The sequence below is a fragment of the Theropithecus gelada genome, chromosome 11 (assembly GCF_003255815.1).
Source record: "Theropithecus gelada isolate Dixy chromosome 11, Tgel_1.0, whole genome shotgun sequence".
Lineage (NCBI taxonomy): Eukaryota > Metazoa > Chordata > Mammalia > Primates > Cercopithecidae > Theropithecus > Theropithecus gelada.
This window is the reverse complement of record NC_037679.1, coordinates 70,842,395-70,858,021: the sequence shown is the minus strand read 5'-3', so window position 1 is coordinate 70,858,021 and position 15,627 is coordinate 70,842,395. Positions and strand designations below refer to the sequence as shown.

Genomic DNA, 15,627 nt, shown 5'->3' with positions numbered 1-15,627 from the left:
CACCTCAGACTGTACAGATGAAGGCAAAGGGAAGAACAGGATCCAGAGAAGGTGACTAAGGTGGGGGGTAGAGAACTCCAGCAGTGGTGGTAGGGGCAGGCCGCCCTGAGGAGCAGACATTTGACCGAGTCCTGAATGATGAAAAGGAGGGGTCCACAGGAAGAGCCGGAGGACCAGCAGTCCAGGCTGTGGCATAACAAGTGCAAAGGCCCCAGGGCAGGAATAAGTCTGGTAGATTTGAGAAAAAGCAAAGGTGGCCAGAGTTACTGGTGAACCAGAAAGGAAGTGATAAAAAACAGGGTCAGGGAGGAGGGCGGGTCCCAAGATGCCCTCAGTTCTGCCTCTATAATGTAATTCAGACCAGGCCATCACCCAACCAAGCTACATCTGGGGGAAAGACTGCCTTCCTCATGAGGCCAGTGTCAGAGAGCTAAAGCCCCTCCATTTGCTCAGAGGGTCTTTACCTATTACCTAGTCACCTGTTAAAATACCAGGCTGTGCACGGTGCTAATGTCTATAATCCCAGCACTTTGGGAGGCTGGGGTGGGTGGATCACCTTAGGTCCGGAGTTTGAGATGAGTCTGGCCAACCCGGTGAAATCCCATCTCTACTAAAAATACGAAAAATTATCCAGGTGTGGTGGCAGGCGCCTGTAGTCCCAGCTACTCGGGAGGCTGAGGTAGGAGAATCGCGTGAACCTGGGAGGTGGAGGTTGCAGTGAGCCAAGATCACACCATTGCACTCCAACCTCGGCAACAAGAGTGAAACTCTGTCTCAAAAAACAAAAATAAAAATAAATACATAAATAAAGTGCCAGAGTTCACCCTCTGCTTTCCAGGCACTGGGGGATGGTCTTGGGGAGTACAGAGAAGACATCTCCCAGAAAGCTGTCCCCTTCGGGCTTGGTAAACAAGTATCCTGGCAGAGTCCATGGTCACCTTACCAGTGTTGGGGCAAAGGCTACAGGTGACATGAAGGCAAAGACATCTGCCTCTCTGCCTGCCTGCCTTCCTTGGGGGACCCTTTGGCCCCAGCATCCCTGCATGTTCTGGCCCTGGCCTAGAACTCCAGTGAGACATCCATGGTCACTCTGGGCCAGAGTCTCGGACCATAAAGAATACCGAGCTGCCAAGCAAAGCCTGGAGCGAGGCTCACAACAGGGCTGGGGAGGGGTGGCCAGGCTCATTGGTCAAAAGCAGACATTTGGCCTGGCACAGGGGCTCATACCTGTAGTCCCAGCACTTTTGGAGGCCAAGGTGTGAGAATTGCTTGAGCTCAGGAATTTGAGACCAACCTGAGTAACATAGTGAGACCTCCATCTCCACAAAAAATGAAAAATTAGCCAAGTGTGGTAGCATGCGCCTGTAGTCCCAGCTACTTAGGAGGCTGAGATGGAAAGATCACTTGCTTGAGGCTGGGAGGTTGAGGCTGCAGTGAGCCATGATCACACCACTGCCTCCAGCCTGGGTGACAGAGCAAGACCCTGTCTCAAAAAAGAAAACACAAAAAGGAGCAGAGGTTCAAGACAAGAATCTGGGTGGCTGGGCGCAGTGGCTCACGCCTGTAATCCCAACACTTTGGGAGGCCAAGGCAGGAGGATTGCTTGAGCTCAGGAGTTCGAAAACAACATGGGTAACATAGTGAGACCCTCTCTCCGCAAAAAATGGAAAATTAGCCAGGCATGGTTGCATGCCTATAGTCCCAGCTACTCACGAGGCTGAGGTGGGAGGACCACTTGAGCCTGGGAGGTTGAGGCTGCAGTGAGCCGTGATTGCACCACTGCACTCCAGCCTGGGTGACAGAAAAAGACTCTTAAAAAAAAAAAAAAAAAAAGAATCTGGACAAATATGGGCTTTTAAATTTTTTTCCTGAAATGGAGTCTCGCTCTGTCACCCAGGCTGGAGTGCAGTGGCGGCGCAATCTCAGCTAACGGCAAGCTATGCCTCCCAGGTTCACACCACTCTCCTGCCTCAGCCTCCCGAGTAGCTGGGATTACAGGTGCCTGCCACCACACCCGGATAATTTTTCTGTATTTTTAGTAGAGACGGGGTTTCACCGTGTTAGCCAGGATGGTCTCAATCTCCTGACCTCGTGATCTGCCTGTCTCGGCCTCCCAAAGTGCTGGGATTACAGGCGTAAGGGGCTTTTTTTTTTTAAGACAAAGTCTGGCGTTGTCCCCTAGGCTGGAGTGCAGTGGCGCGATCCCGGCTCACTGCAACCTCTGCCTCTCAGGTTCAAGTGATTCTCCTGCCTCAGCCTCCTGAGTAGCTGGGATTACAGGTGCCTGCTACCATGCCCGGCTAATTTTTTTATTTCTAGTAGAGACGGAGTTTCACAATGTTGACCAGGCTGGTCTCGAACTCCTGACCTCAGGCGATCCACCAGCCTCGGCCTCCCAAAGTGCTGGGATTACAGGCATGAGCCACCGCACCTGGCTGAATATGGGCTCTTTTGCTCCTGATTTTGTCACATGGGACAAGGACCTCACCCCTGTGTCTTTGTTTCCTCATCTGTAGGGTGGGAATCACCCTAGATCCCCCTTTATAAAGCCGTGTGAGGGTCTGAAGTCTCTGTGCCAAGCATGGAGTAAATGCCCAACGCCGTGACGATGGCAGGGTGGTAACAGAGTGCCCCAGGAAGGAGTCACTCAGGTAAGGGTCTAGCAGGAATCACCTTCCCAGGCTAAATTTGTTCCGCAAAATCTCTATGGTGGAATCCGCAGCTGCGCACCCACAGGAAAGGCTCTGGCACCGGAGAAGAACATGGGTAAACATTAACTGGGGTTCTGGAGGCATGCTTGTGTGGTTTCATATTAGTTGGTCAATCATTAATCTTTAGGGAAATGGCACCCTTCTTTCTTTCCACAGGAAGGCTGGGTCGTTTCCAGTGTGGGGACAGGCGTGGCAATAAAGAGCTCAGGTTCAAAGTCAGGAGACTGCCAGACCTAAGTTCGAGTTGAACTATGCCGTACCTGGGCAGCAGGCCCTGTTCGCTCCCCGACTGAGAGTCAGCTCCTCCTCTGGGTGCCTGTGGAGGAGAAGGGAGTTCCCGGGGCTGCCTCCTGGAAGAAGGGGGCTCACGGGCGTGGGGGGCGGGCAGGCAGCCTGCAGCTGTTGGGTGAGTGTCCTTCTTTTCTTCCCCCTGCAGCATAGGCTCAGGGTTCACGCCTCACACGCAACTGCCTCACAGCAAAGTACTTGGGTCAGCAGGATTAGGAGAGTACAGAGAAGCACCAGGCTGGGCTGGGTGGAAGTAGGTCTGGTTGGCCTTGTACTGTCCCCAAGCTTCTCCTTCCTCCCCTACCGAGGGAGGAAGTCCACTTGGCCCTCTGTGTGTCATGGACACGGCTAACATTCACTAGCTACTCCTCAAGCAGTAGCCCACCACCAGCGGTTCTGTATACTTGGATTGTTCCCACTTAAACCTCATAGCAAACCTAGGAGGTGAACTTCATCCTCTCCACTTCACAGCAGAGGATGCTGGGCACAGAAGAATCCAGCCACTTGGCTCTAGGTCACACAGCAGCAAAGGCAGAGCCAGGATTTGAAGGCAGGTCTTTGGGACTCCAAGGCCTATGTTCTTTCCTCAGTTCTTCCAACTTCAACCTCCAGCCACAGCCCAGGTCTGCCTTCAAGGAGGCTGGAATTCTGATTCCCGAATCTCCATCTTTATGGTTTACTTACTGATTCAACACAGGTTGATTTCAAATTTTGATTCTGAGCCAGGCACAATGGCTCATCCCTGTAATCCTAGCACTTTGGGAGGCCAAGGCAGGTGGATCATTTAAGGTCAGGAGTTCGAGACCAGCCTGGACAACATGGTGAAACCCCATCTCTACTAAAAATACAAAAATTAGCTGGGCATGGCGTCACTTGCCTGTAATCCCAGCTACTAGAGAGGCTGAGGCAGGAGAACTGCTTGAACCTGGGAGATGGAGGTTGCAGTGAGCCAAGATGGCACCACTGTACTCCAGCCTGGACAACAGAGTCTCAAAAAAAAATTTTTTTTTTTTAATTCTGCATGTTGTAAAAAGCACCAACCTCAAAGCCAAACAGATCTGGGTTTGAATTTTTTTTTTTCTTAAATAAAGGCGGGATTTTTTTGTAGTTTTTGTAGAGATGGGCTTTCACCATGTTGGCCAGGCTGGTCCTAAGTGCTCAAGTGATCCTCCTGTCTCGGACCCCCAAAGTGCTGGGATTATAGCCGTGAGCCACCGTGCCCGGCCTGGGTTTGAATTCTGGCTCCATCCCTCACAGATTTGACCCTGCGCAAATCCCTTCACTTCCCAGATGCCTCACTGAATACTTCCGGCGGCCGGATGTGAAGGTTAAATGCATGAATGGGTATACAGTTCCTAAGCTAGGACCTTGCCCGCAGGGGGTCCTGCAGTGTTCTAGATCTTGCAGCTGTCATAGCCTAAAGATTCTTAGGAGCGAGGGCCAGGTCTATACTCTTTATGTTGTTCCCTGCACCAAAGCTTACTAAATTGTCCTGGATTTTAAACTCTATTTTGCAAAGATCAGGAAGTAGGAAGGGGAGAGGTGGGCCAGTCTGGCTAAAGCCCCACCAGCCCCACCCCTTCCTCGCTGGGCTGGCCCCTCTGATTTAGATTAGGATCCTGGAAAGACCACTCCCCGGCATGTTTGCCTTTCAAAGCCCAGAATGTTCTCAGTCACCCTTCACCCTTGAATCAGGCTGCACTTTCAACAACCCACTCTCCCTTCTCCACTGATAAGATAAACCTGGGTCTGCCCAGTAGGACCTTGGACACATCCTCTGGTTTACATTTCCCATTTCCCTTCTCCTAGGGCCAGACTCAGTGGCCTCCCTCCCCGGTGGGGGGCTGGGTAGGAACTGTTCTCACACTGAGTCTCTGCCAAAGTTTTGCTTCAAGTGAGGAGCAGCTCTCCTGAATAAACACCAGGGCAGACTCTGGGCCAAATGCTTTATAACCTCCTGACCCGAAACCCGAAGCTCGACTTACATAACACACATAACACTCTTGAGCGGAGTGGGGGTGTCCTAGCTCCCACTTCCTCTTTATAGTTTCTAGAAGCAGAGTGATGTCTGGAGTTGACACTTTCAATCTAGACTGTTGGCAAAACATAAAGATTTTCTATCAAAATACTCCAATTCCTACATATTTTAATAAATACGTCTCACTTTGTTTCGTAAAAGTTGGGATTCATTCACCCACGCATTCCATAAGCTTTCACTGACAGCCCTGGCCACTCCAGCACTGGAAGTCCAAGAGCCAAGTCCTGGCTTCTGGGAGCTGAAGTCCTGGTGAGGAAAGGGCGCGGTAAACAAGCAAAACCAAGCAAGTGAGAAGTGAAAGGAGGCTTGGCCAGCTGAGGGGTCAGACGGTGTGCTAAGAGGGGACCTGAAGGGTAACTGCTAGCAAGAGCCTGGGGACAGGAGGAACAGAATGGGCTGATATGGCTGCAGGGTGTAGGTGAGGGGAGAGGGGGTGGGGGGGGGGGGCTTGCAATTCCACCCACTGTGTGCCAGGATCTGCACTTGGTGCTGGGAGGACCCAGGCGACCGGGGAACCGGGACACTGCCGTGCCCTTTCTAAGTGGGGGTAATAGACTAGCTATTTGCTAACTCGTTTTTCTCAGTTAGTTTCTCTTGGACATTATTCCACAGGCAGCTCTGCCTCATGTTAAGCCACACAGCATTCCTCAACACGGTCAGGCCATGGTTTATTTAACGATTTCCTACAAATGCACTTTTAGGGCAAGTGATCATCATTCCAGCAACAGCTGTGGCGAATCCTTTCCCATGCGTTTTTGCAAACGTGGGGCAGATTACTGTGTAGAAATCAGAACTACTGAGTTAGAGGGTAACAGGATCCCTCTTCACCTTCGATATCTTGTTCTCCATGCCAGGCAAAGACTTAGTGGTGATGGTGGTGGCCGAGGGGCTCAGAAGTTGGGTCAGGGTCAGTACCCAGAGCAGGACAGCTGGACCTTGGGGGCGGAGGCCAGACCAAGGCCAGGAGAGAATGAAATTCCGGCCACCACCCCCAGACCTCAAGACAACGGGTGGTTATCATATGCCCAGGGTCTCCAATGAAAGGCTAAACTGTGTTCATTAGTTCTGATTTAAGGAGGTAGGACACATTCTAGAAAGATTTCAGTTCAAGCTTTGAAGCATGAAAGAACTGGGCATGTTACCTAGGAAATCCCCGTCCCTGGAACACCTTATTTTCCCAGAGTGTACAAGCTAATGGCAGGGTTTTGCAGCCTGGGATCCAATGGCATGTGCTCTTTCACTTGCTAATCTGCGGTTAGGTAATTAAGTCTGATGGAAAGCAGATGCCATTGCTTGTATTACAAGATCCCAGGGAGTAAAGTCCAAGACAAACATGGAATGCCACATACATTTCCTCTTCCCCACACATCATCCAGAACCCCAGGTTAGTTCGGGATCAAGGTGAGGGGCAGCCATCTCCCCAGGCTTGCTCGTGACACTTCCAAACAAAGACTAACCGACGCCGGCCCTCTGCCCCACTCCTCCACCCCAGGGCCTTTTTTCACCACTTCAAAGATGGGAGGTTTGATTCTACTCTGGACTGTTTGCCAGACAGGCGCGGTTTCAACTTGTCGTTCTGCTTACAGTTTGGCAACCTCTATCTTGCTGCAATGGACTGTCCCTGGGCCAATTTCACCACTCCCTATGCGTCCCCACATTCCCACTCTTTTAAACTACCAAATACTTTGCAATAAGGCACTTTTGAGTAGAAATACTGGGTTCCCATTAAGCAACCCTTTACCTCACTTCTGGAGCACAAAACTGTATACATGGTTTCATAAATGGCAACCACTCATTATTGAATAAATATTTACCCAACAGTGATCCTATGCCAAGGTGCTAGGTGCCAGGAATGCAAAAGTGAACAATACAAACATGGCTCCCCCTGATTTTAAAATTCTGTTCAATTATCCCTTAAATGGTATTTTTTTTTTTTTTTTTTTTTTTTTTTGAGACGGAGTCTCGCTCTGCTGCCCAGGCTGGAGTGCAGTGGCCGGACCTCAGCTCACTGCAAGCTCCGCCTCCCGGGTTCACGCCATTCTCCTGCCTCAGCCTCCTGAGTAGCTGGGACTACAGGCACCCGCCACCTCGCCCGGCTAGTTTTCTGTATTTTTTAGTAGAGACGGGGTTTCACTGTGTTAGCCAGGATGGTCTCGATCCGGCCACCGCGCCCGGCCTAAATGTTTATTAATACATTCTTATGGTCTGATCATCAGTTAGTGAGGTCAAGTTCACACTAAGTTTTAAGTTTGAAAGTGGGCTTCAAATTCTGCCCTGCCCAACCTTCACACAGCATGCCCTTAGTTATACTTAATGTGAACTTGACCTCCCTGAGCCTCAGTTTCCTCACCTGCAAGATGGGACAGCATATAAGACATATGGCTTATAGAGTTGCAGGAAGGATGAAGGGTGAAATGCAGGTAGAAGTCCTCAGTAGAGGGCCTGATAGAAAATAGGTGATGAGGCCGGGCGCGGTGGCTCACGCCTGTAATTCCAGCACTTTGGGAGGCCGAGGCAGGTGGATAACGAAGTCAGGAGATCAAGACCATCCTGGCGAACACGGTGAAACCCAGTCTCTACTAAAAATACAAAAAAATTAGCCGGGCGTGGTGGTGGGCGCCTGAAGTCCCAGCTTCTAGTTAGGCTGAGGCAGGAGAATGGCGTGAACCCGGGAGGTGGCAGAGCTTGTAGTGAGCGGAGATCGCGCCACTGCATTCCAGCCTGGGCAACAGAGCGAGACTCCGTCTCCAACAACAAAAAAAAAAAAAAAAGAAAATAGGTGATGAATAATCATGATTACTGGAGCAGGGGATACATACCCATGTCCACAACATGTACATTCTCAACTCAACTTGACCTCAGGTACACAAACATTATTATAGCCCCATCACCTGAAACTCAAGTGTGTCCTACAGATTCTGGGCAGGCAGGAAGTACCGAATGCCCATTTGTGTTCTCTGATTAAAAACATGGGCCGGGCGTGGTAGCTCATGCCTATAATCCCACCACTTTGGGAGGCTGAGGCGGGCGGATCACGAGGTCAGGAGATCGAGACCATCCTGGCTAACATGATGAAACTCCGTCTCTACTAAAAATACAAAAAAATTAGCCGGGTGTGGTGGCAGACGCCTGTAGTCCCAGCTACTCAGGAGGCTGAGGCAGGAGAATGGCGTGAACCCAGCAGGCGGAGCTTGCAGTGAGCCGAGATCGCATCACTGCACTCCAGCCTGCGCGACAGAGCAAGACTCCATCTAAAAAAAAAAAACATGTTATTAGAAGCAGAAGTAACCAAGGTGGGGCCCAGTGACACCCCCAGACTCTCTGCACTGCCTAAATCTATTTCTTTTTTTTCTCTTTTTGAGATGGAGTTTCACTCGTTTCCCAGGCTGGAGTGCAATGGTGTGATCTTAGCTTACCACAATCTCTGCCTCCCGGGTTCAAGCGTTTCTCCTGTCTCAGCCTCCGGGGTAGCTACGATTATGCTGGCTAATTTTTGTATTTTTTGTAGAGACAGGGTTTCATCATATTGGTCAGGCTAGTCTTGAACTCCTGACCTGAGGTGATCCACCCGCCTTGGCCTCCCAAAGTGCTGGGATTACAGGCATGAGCCACCACACCCAGCCTGCCTAAATCTATTTCTTTTTGTTGTTGTTTTTTTTGAGATGGAGTCTCACTCTGTTGCTAGGCCTTACTCTGTCTCGGGTAGCTGGGATTACAACCGTGGGCCACCATGCCTAGCTAATTTTTGTATTTTTAGCAGAGACGGGGTTTCACCACGTTGGCCAAGCTGGTCTCGAACTCCTGTGCTCAAGCAATCTGCCGGCCTCAGCCTCTCAAAGTGCTGAGATTACAGGCGTGAGCCACTGTGCCTGCTCAATTTTTAAAGAAATCAAACATTTAAATGAAGCCAGAGTCCCTGTTCATTACTACCCTTATCCTGTCCTGCCTGTTCCCTATCCTGTCTTGCCCACTCAGGCAGTAACCATCCTCACACCAAGGAGAATTTTCCTTCCAGCACATTCTTACATATTTTTTATGGAGATCTGTCTATCTACATGCAATATAAAATTTTGTTTTATACAGTTTTCATGGTTTCATATGGTGTAGAGTACTGGACATTTTTCCTCCTTGACATATTCTTTTTGAGATACATTATTTGTACAGGTCCAGCCAATGATTTGTAACTGCTACGTGCAGAGGATTATTCCCTACTATAACTGTAACATAGGTGTTCATCTATTTCCCAATGGAGCTCAAGCTGGCTTATTTCCTAAGCTTTTACTGACATAAAAGAAGTTGCAATGAACATTTCTGCACGGTGCCTATGTAGACTTGCAGGGTTGCCCAGGACGGACTGCAGTGGCAAGATCAAAGCTCACTGAAGCCTCAAACTGCTTGGCTCAAGCAATCCTCCTGCCTCAGCCTCCCAAGTAGCTGGGACTACTGGCGCTCACCACCACGTCCAGCTAATTTTTTAAAGTTTTTGTAGCAATGGGGTTTTGCTATGTTGCCCAGGCTGGTCTCGAACTCCTGGGGTTAAGCAATCTTCCCACCTTGGCCTCCAAAAGTGCTGGGATTACAGCTGTGAGCCACCACACCTAGCCTTGGGAAATCCATCCTTAATTGCCTTTCTGTCAGTTCTCTCTTTAATTCAGTGCTTCACGCCTGTCATCCCAGCACTTTGGGAGGCCAAGGAGGGAAGACTGCTTGAGCCTAGGCGTTCAATACCCAGCCTGGGCAACATGGCAAAACCCCATCTCTATAAAAAATACAAAAATTAGGCTGGCCACAGTGGCTCACGCCTTAATCCCAGCACTTTAGGAGGCCAAGGCAGGTGGATCACCTGAGGTCAGGAGTTCAAGACCAGCCAGCCTGGCCAACATGGTGAAACCCCATCTCTACTAAGAACACAAAAAAATTACCCAGGCATGGTGGTGGGCACCTGTAATCCCAGCTACTCAGGAGGCTGAAGCAGGAGAATCACTTGAACCCAGGAGGTGGAGGTTGCAGTGAGCCAAGATCACACCACTGCACTCCAGCGCGGGCAACAGAGCAAGAGTCTGTCTCAAATAAAATAAAATAAAATAAAATAAAATGAAAAATACAAAAATTATCAGGTGTGTTAGGGTATGCCTGTAGTCTCAGCTACTTGGGAGGCTGAAGTAGGAGGGTAACTTGTTGACTGAGCCTGGGAGGTTGAGGCTGCAGTGAGCATCACTATACTCCAGCCTGGGCAACAGTGAGAGACCCTGTCTCAAAACAAAAACAAAAATAGAAAGAGAGAGTAAGAATAAAGATGCAAGTTTTAATTCACCCCAAACTCCCATTCTACTTTACCACAACCTAGCTCACCCCTTCAGGAAACAAATTGCAAATATAACAGCATCCATATCAAATGGAGTTTGATCACCAAGATACTGCAAGTTCACAGCGTCACTATTATCCCAGTTCCTGCTTAAGGCTGCAATCAATATGGAGGCACCAGCAGCCATGAAGCCTCACCCCATTTGGTCCTCCCAGCAACTTGGTGACGCAGATGGAATTTTATCCCCTTTTGTTTTTGAGACGGAGTCTCGCTCTGTCACCCAGGCTGGAGTGCAGTAGTATGATCTTGGCTCACTGCAACCTCTGCCTCCCAAGTTCAAGTGATGCTCCTGCCTCAGCCTCCCAAGTAGCTGGGATTACAGGCGCGCCACCATGCCTGGATAATTTTTGTGTTTTTTTTGTTTTTTTTTTTTTTGAGACGGAGTCTCGCTCTGTTAATTTTTGTATTTTTAATAGAGACAGGGTTTCACTACATTGGCCAGGCTAGTCTTGAACTCCCGACCTCGTGATCCACCCGCCTCAGCCTCCCAAAGTGCTGGGATTACAGGTGTGAGCCACTGCATCCAGCCATTTTACCCCATTTTACAGATGAGGCAGGTGAGGTGCAGAGTCCACTGTTGTACACAACATCCCTCTCTCCTGCTGAGTTGGCATCAAGGCCACACAGCAAACAGCCCAGGGGGCTCTAAGAGGGCCAGTTCCAGCATGGTGCCGCCAAAGTGGAATGCTCTGTAGTCCTTGGAAAGGGTTAAATAAGATCTGAACGTATTCAGAATGATAACCCAGGCACATTGTTCAGTGAGACGGGGAGCTTCAGAATATAAGTGGTTGCATCTCATTTATGTTTTTAAAAAAACAAAATTCTGGTGTGCTTGCATTCTCTCTCTCTCTCGCTGCAGGCACTTGTAAATGAAAAAATGTCTACAAGAGACACACCCACCTGTTCACAGTGCTCTTGGAGGGAGTACAATGGGGTACCCAGAGAGGTTTATTTACTTATTATTTTTAAGAGATGGGTTCTTGCTCCATTGCCCAGGCTGGAGTGCAGTGGCACAATCATAGCTCACTGCAGCCTTACATCTAACCTCAAGCGATCTTCCCACTTTGGCATCCCAAAGCGCTGGGATCACAGGCATGAACCACCTTGGCCGACTGTGTCCAGAGAGTTGTTAGTCCTCTGCAATTTTATACGGTGGGCATGTGTTACTTTAATGATCTCAAAAAGTCTGATAAAGAAAAGCAACCACGGGAATTGGCTCCACTCCTCCAGCCTACACCCACAGAGTAAATCTGGAGAACAGGAAGTGTTACCCACAGGCCTGGGTGCACCTCTGGACCCAGCTGCCTCACCTGCATGTGATGAAGGATAAAGATCTTAATCAGATCCTGTGGCCACAAGGGTTCCTAGTGTGATGGCTGTTCCTTGAGGACGTTTATGAGACAGGGTCTTGCTCTGTTGCTCAGACTAAGTGTAGTGGCCCAATCATAGCTCACTGCAGCCTCGAACTCCTAGGCTCAAGGGATCCTCCCACCTCAGCCTGCCATATAGCTGCGACTACAGGCATGTGCCACCATACCTGACTAATTTACTTTTTTAGTAGAGAGTAGAGACAGGGTCTTGCTGTTGCCCAGGCTGGTCTCGAAGTCCTAGGCTCAAGGGATCACCCCAAAATGCTGAGATTTACAGGCATGAGCTACTGCTCCTGGCCTCTGCTAGATCTTTTGATGCTCAAGTCTTCCAAGCATGAACTCCTCAGTTGCACAGGCTGCCAAGGGAGCCACAGCTGCTGCCTTTTTAGCTTGTGTTATACAAAAGACATTTTATTTTATCTTTTTAAAAATTCCCTTGCAAATGACTTTTGTAACATCCCCTAAAATCACACGCATGTGGCTTTACCCATCACCTATATCCAGATTTGCAGCCACACTCAGGGCCAGACCAGCAGGTGTGCTGTTGAAAGCAGCTGGCTAGGAGTCAGCTCTACAGCATCCCAAATCAGCAACAGTCCCAGAGGATCAGTGTTCCCTTTGTTCCCACCCAGAGTCACAACATACCATGGAATGTTCTGGTCAGGGGCTTACTCCTGGAAGTTCAGCTGTGAACCCCAACTATGCCACTGACTTTGGTCTTCAGGTGAGTCACTAAACCTCTCTGTGACTCAGTCTCTTCATCTATAAAATGGAGAATTATAGTCCCTACCTACTGAGGCTGTTGTAAGAATTACCTTAAATTGCAAAACAGGTAGACCCTTAGAACAGTGCCAGGCACAAAGGCTGTGCAGAGAGGACAGGAGCTGTGATTAACTATGAAGTGACCGGTTGATGAGGACCTGTGTGAACCTCACCCTCTGAGCCCCTTACCATTTATAGGAGAAACTTAAGTCAGAGAAAGCAGCCAACATGCACTGGCACAAACAAAACAAACTCTTTCATTACCAGTTTCAGCCTCTGTGAAGTCTAGAACTTTGCCCAAACTCAAAGATCAAAATAAAAAATATTCCAAAGTATTACTGATTGAGCAATCAATAAATGGACCACGGGAATCGGTTTTATGCTGGAAAGTTCCTCCTTGGTTTGGTCGAAGCCGGCGTTGCAAGCCGCGGACACCCCTTGGAGTCGGCGCCCTGGGGCCTAAGGTCCTCCAGGATTCCCCACTCCCAGCGATGGAAGCAGTCGAGCGCCCACTGGCGTGGCCTCGCCCTTGGCGAACTGGAGAACGCTGGCTGCAAATCACCTCTTTCCTGGTTTTTCCTTTTGAACTCCTTGGATGAGGGCATGAGTCAGGGAGTAAAGGGGATGACTAAGGAAAAGACAGAAAAGTTCCCGCAAAGAGGGGCTTGGCCGCGTCTTCTAAGTGGTTGAGGGTGGGGACGCCGCGGAGACCCGAAAGCCAAGGACCGTGGGGGGAACGGAATCCCGAGAGTTGGCGCTGGAAAACAGACCGAGGCTGGGCGAAGACGGAGCGGGGGCCCAAGTCAGGGGAAACGGGACGGGCACTGTCAGAGGCGGCGAAGGGGCTAAAATGCTTGCAGGAGAGGAAGGGGCAGATGTGCTCCCAGCTCAGCCTCTGCAAGTCCCTCGAGCCCCAGATGGGTACACTGAGGCCCACGGCGGCGCGGGGCCTGCGGGAACTTGGGCCGGAGAACAAAGCGCGAGCCGGGCCGGGGGGCTCACCTTGTTGCAGAAGACCTCGGGCTGCTGGTTGGGGGCGGGCACGGCCTGGGTGGCGGCGGCTGACAAGAAGCGGAGACCCAGGCGGGGCCCGAAGCGGGCGGCAGCACGCAACATGGCAGCAGGATAGCGGGCTGCGAGCGGACGGAGGGCAGGGCTAGGGGCTCAGGGCCACAGAGCCGACCCCGCTCCCCGCCCCGCGCGACCGCCAATGGGAAGGCGGGGGCGGGCCGGGGGCGGGGCCGCGTCTTCCCATTCTTGGGCTGGGGCGCGCAGCTGATGCAGGCGGAGCGGGTGGCGCTAGGTATCCCCTGCCCTTGGCTGCCTCCCGGCTCGCGCGGCGCCTCCGCACCCGCCACCGCCCTCCACGTGTGCGGGAAGACCCGGCCCCGCGAACGCAGCTCGCCTTGGTTGAGCCCCCAATGTGTGCCTTTGACCCCAATGTGAACAGGCCCGAGCCAGGGCGACCCTGACCTCCCTGGCTGATGCTCCAGGGGAAGAGACCGGCCGTAAATCCAAAAGCGAGATCATTTCGGAGATGAGGGAGATGAACGAGGTAACATGGATGGGGCAGAGGGCACTGCTTTTGTAAGTAGCATGGTCAGGAAATGGCAATGAGACCTGAATGATGAGAGGGAACAGCAAGGGCAAAGGCCAGGAGATGGGACATGGCACGTGTTAGAGAAATGGAAAGAATGAATGCAGCCCAGTTAACAAGGGGAGAGAGAGGGGGACAGGCGACCAGGGCCAGGGCAGGGAGGGTCTTGGAACGCAATCTCGGCCCACTGCAAGCTCTGTCTCCCGGGTTCACGCCATTCTCCTGCCTCAGCCTCCCAAGTATACTGCTGGGACTATAGGCGCCCGCCACCACGCCCGGCTAATTTTTTGTATTTTTAGTAGAGACGGGGTTTCACCATGTTAGCCAGGATGGTCTCGATCTCCTGACCTCGTGATCCGCCCACCTCGGCCTCCCAAAGTGGTGGGATTACAGGCATGAGCCACCGCGCCCGGCCATGATTTGCTTCTTAACTCTTCTCAGGTGGATCTAAGGATTTTGCCAACTCTTTTTTTCTAGGGACATGCTGGGGTTGGGCACTGGGCATGCAGGAAGGAACAGAGGACACTGGCTGGGAAGGGAGGTGGGATACCCAGTCAAATGTGTGTATTTCAGCCAGATAAATGTCAGCAAAAGCCGGAGGAGTGGGTGAGAGGAGCTCAGCTGTGCCAGGAGAAGTGACAGGAGCTGAGCTGTGCCAGAAGACATATGTTTGGACAGCAGAGAATTGCAGAAAAGGTGCACATCTAGGCAACAAGCGTCCAGGGAGCTGTTTGTGGCTGGAGCCCCTGGAGCTGAGGCCAGAGAGTTTGGCTAAAGCAAAATGTGGATTCCAGGGCCAAAGAAGGCCTGCAGAGTGTGTGAATTTTGTTTTCCTTTGCTTTTAAGGGCTAATACGATGCCAAAGGGATATTACAGCTAATTACTGTCTGCAAGAGAGACGCCCCAGAATTCCAGTGGAAATGCAATGAAGTCCCTGCTCATGTTGCTTCCAACAGGTGGACTCCTGGAATTCTCCTCCAGCTGGGAACTCAGGGACCCAGGCTCCTTTCTTTGAGGGACTCTGATTTGAATACCAGATTCCACCAAAGTCATCCTGGGGCTCAGCACCATTCCACACAAACCAGAGGAAGAAAAGGCATGGAGGGTGGCCCAGGGGAGGTTTCCGTGGGCTGAGCCTGCTTGCCTGGCTGGATTTCAATCACACAACCGTGCCTCCATGCAAGAGTCTGGGAAATGAGTGGCCCTGTGTGCCAGGAAGAAGGGAAATAGGTTTGGAGATCAGCTGCAGAGATAATCTGATAAGCAAGACTCCCTTCCTTCTCTGAATGCAGCCATGCAGGCCCCAAATTCCCCTTCCCAACAGCACCTTTTTTTTTTTTTTTGAGATGGAGTTTCACTCTTGTTGCCCAGGCTGGCACCATCTGGGCTCACTATAACCTCTACCTCCCAGGTTCTAGCGATTCTCCTGTCTCAGCCTCCCAAGTAGCTGGGATTACAGGTGCATGCCACCACACTTGGTTAATTTTTTAATTTTT

General features: G+C 50.9%; 1 protein-coding gene across 3 annotated transcripts in view; it reads right to left on the bottom strand.

Moving 5' to 3' along the window:
- Positions 1–13,746, bottom strand: part of ALDH2 (aldehyde dehydrogenase 2 family member) — a 42,996-nt gene extending 29,250 nt beyond the window's left edge. For 2 of the 3 annotated variants that reach the window (XM_025401182.1, XM_025401183.1), the window contains exon 1: positions 13,537–13,746. In XM_025401182.1, coding sequence (XP_025256967.1) covers positions 13,537–13,650 — 114 coding nt within the window. In that variant the 5' untranslated portion in view covers positions 13,651–13,746. Of the gene's footprint in view, positions 1–4,984; positions 5,093–13,536 lie in introns of all 3 variants that reach the window. The other variant, XM_025401181.1, reaches the window with a different exon arrangement.
- Positions 13,747–15,627: the final 1,881 nt, after the last annotated feature.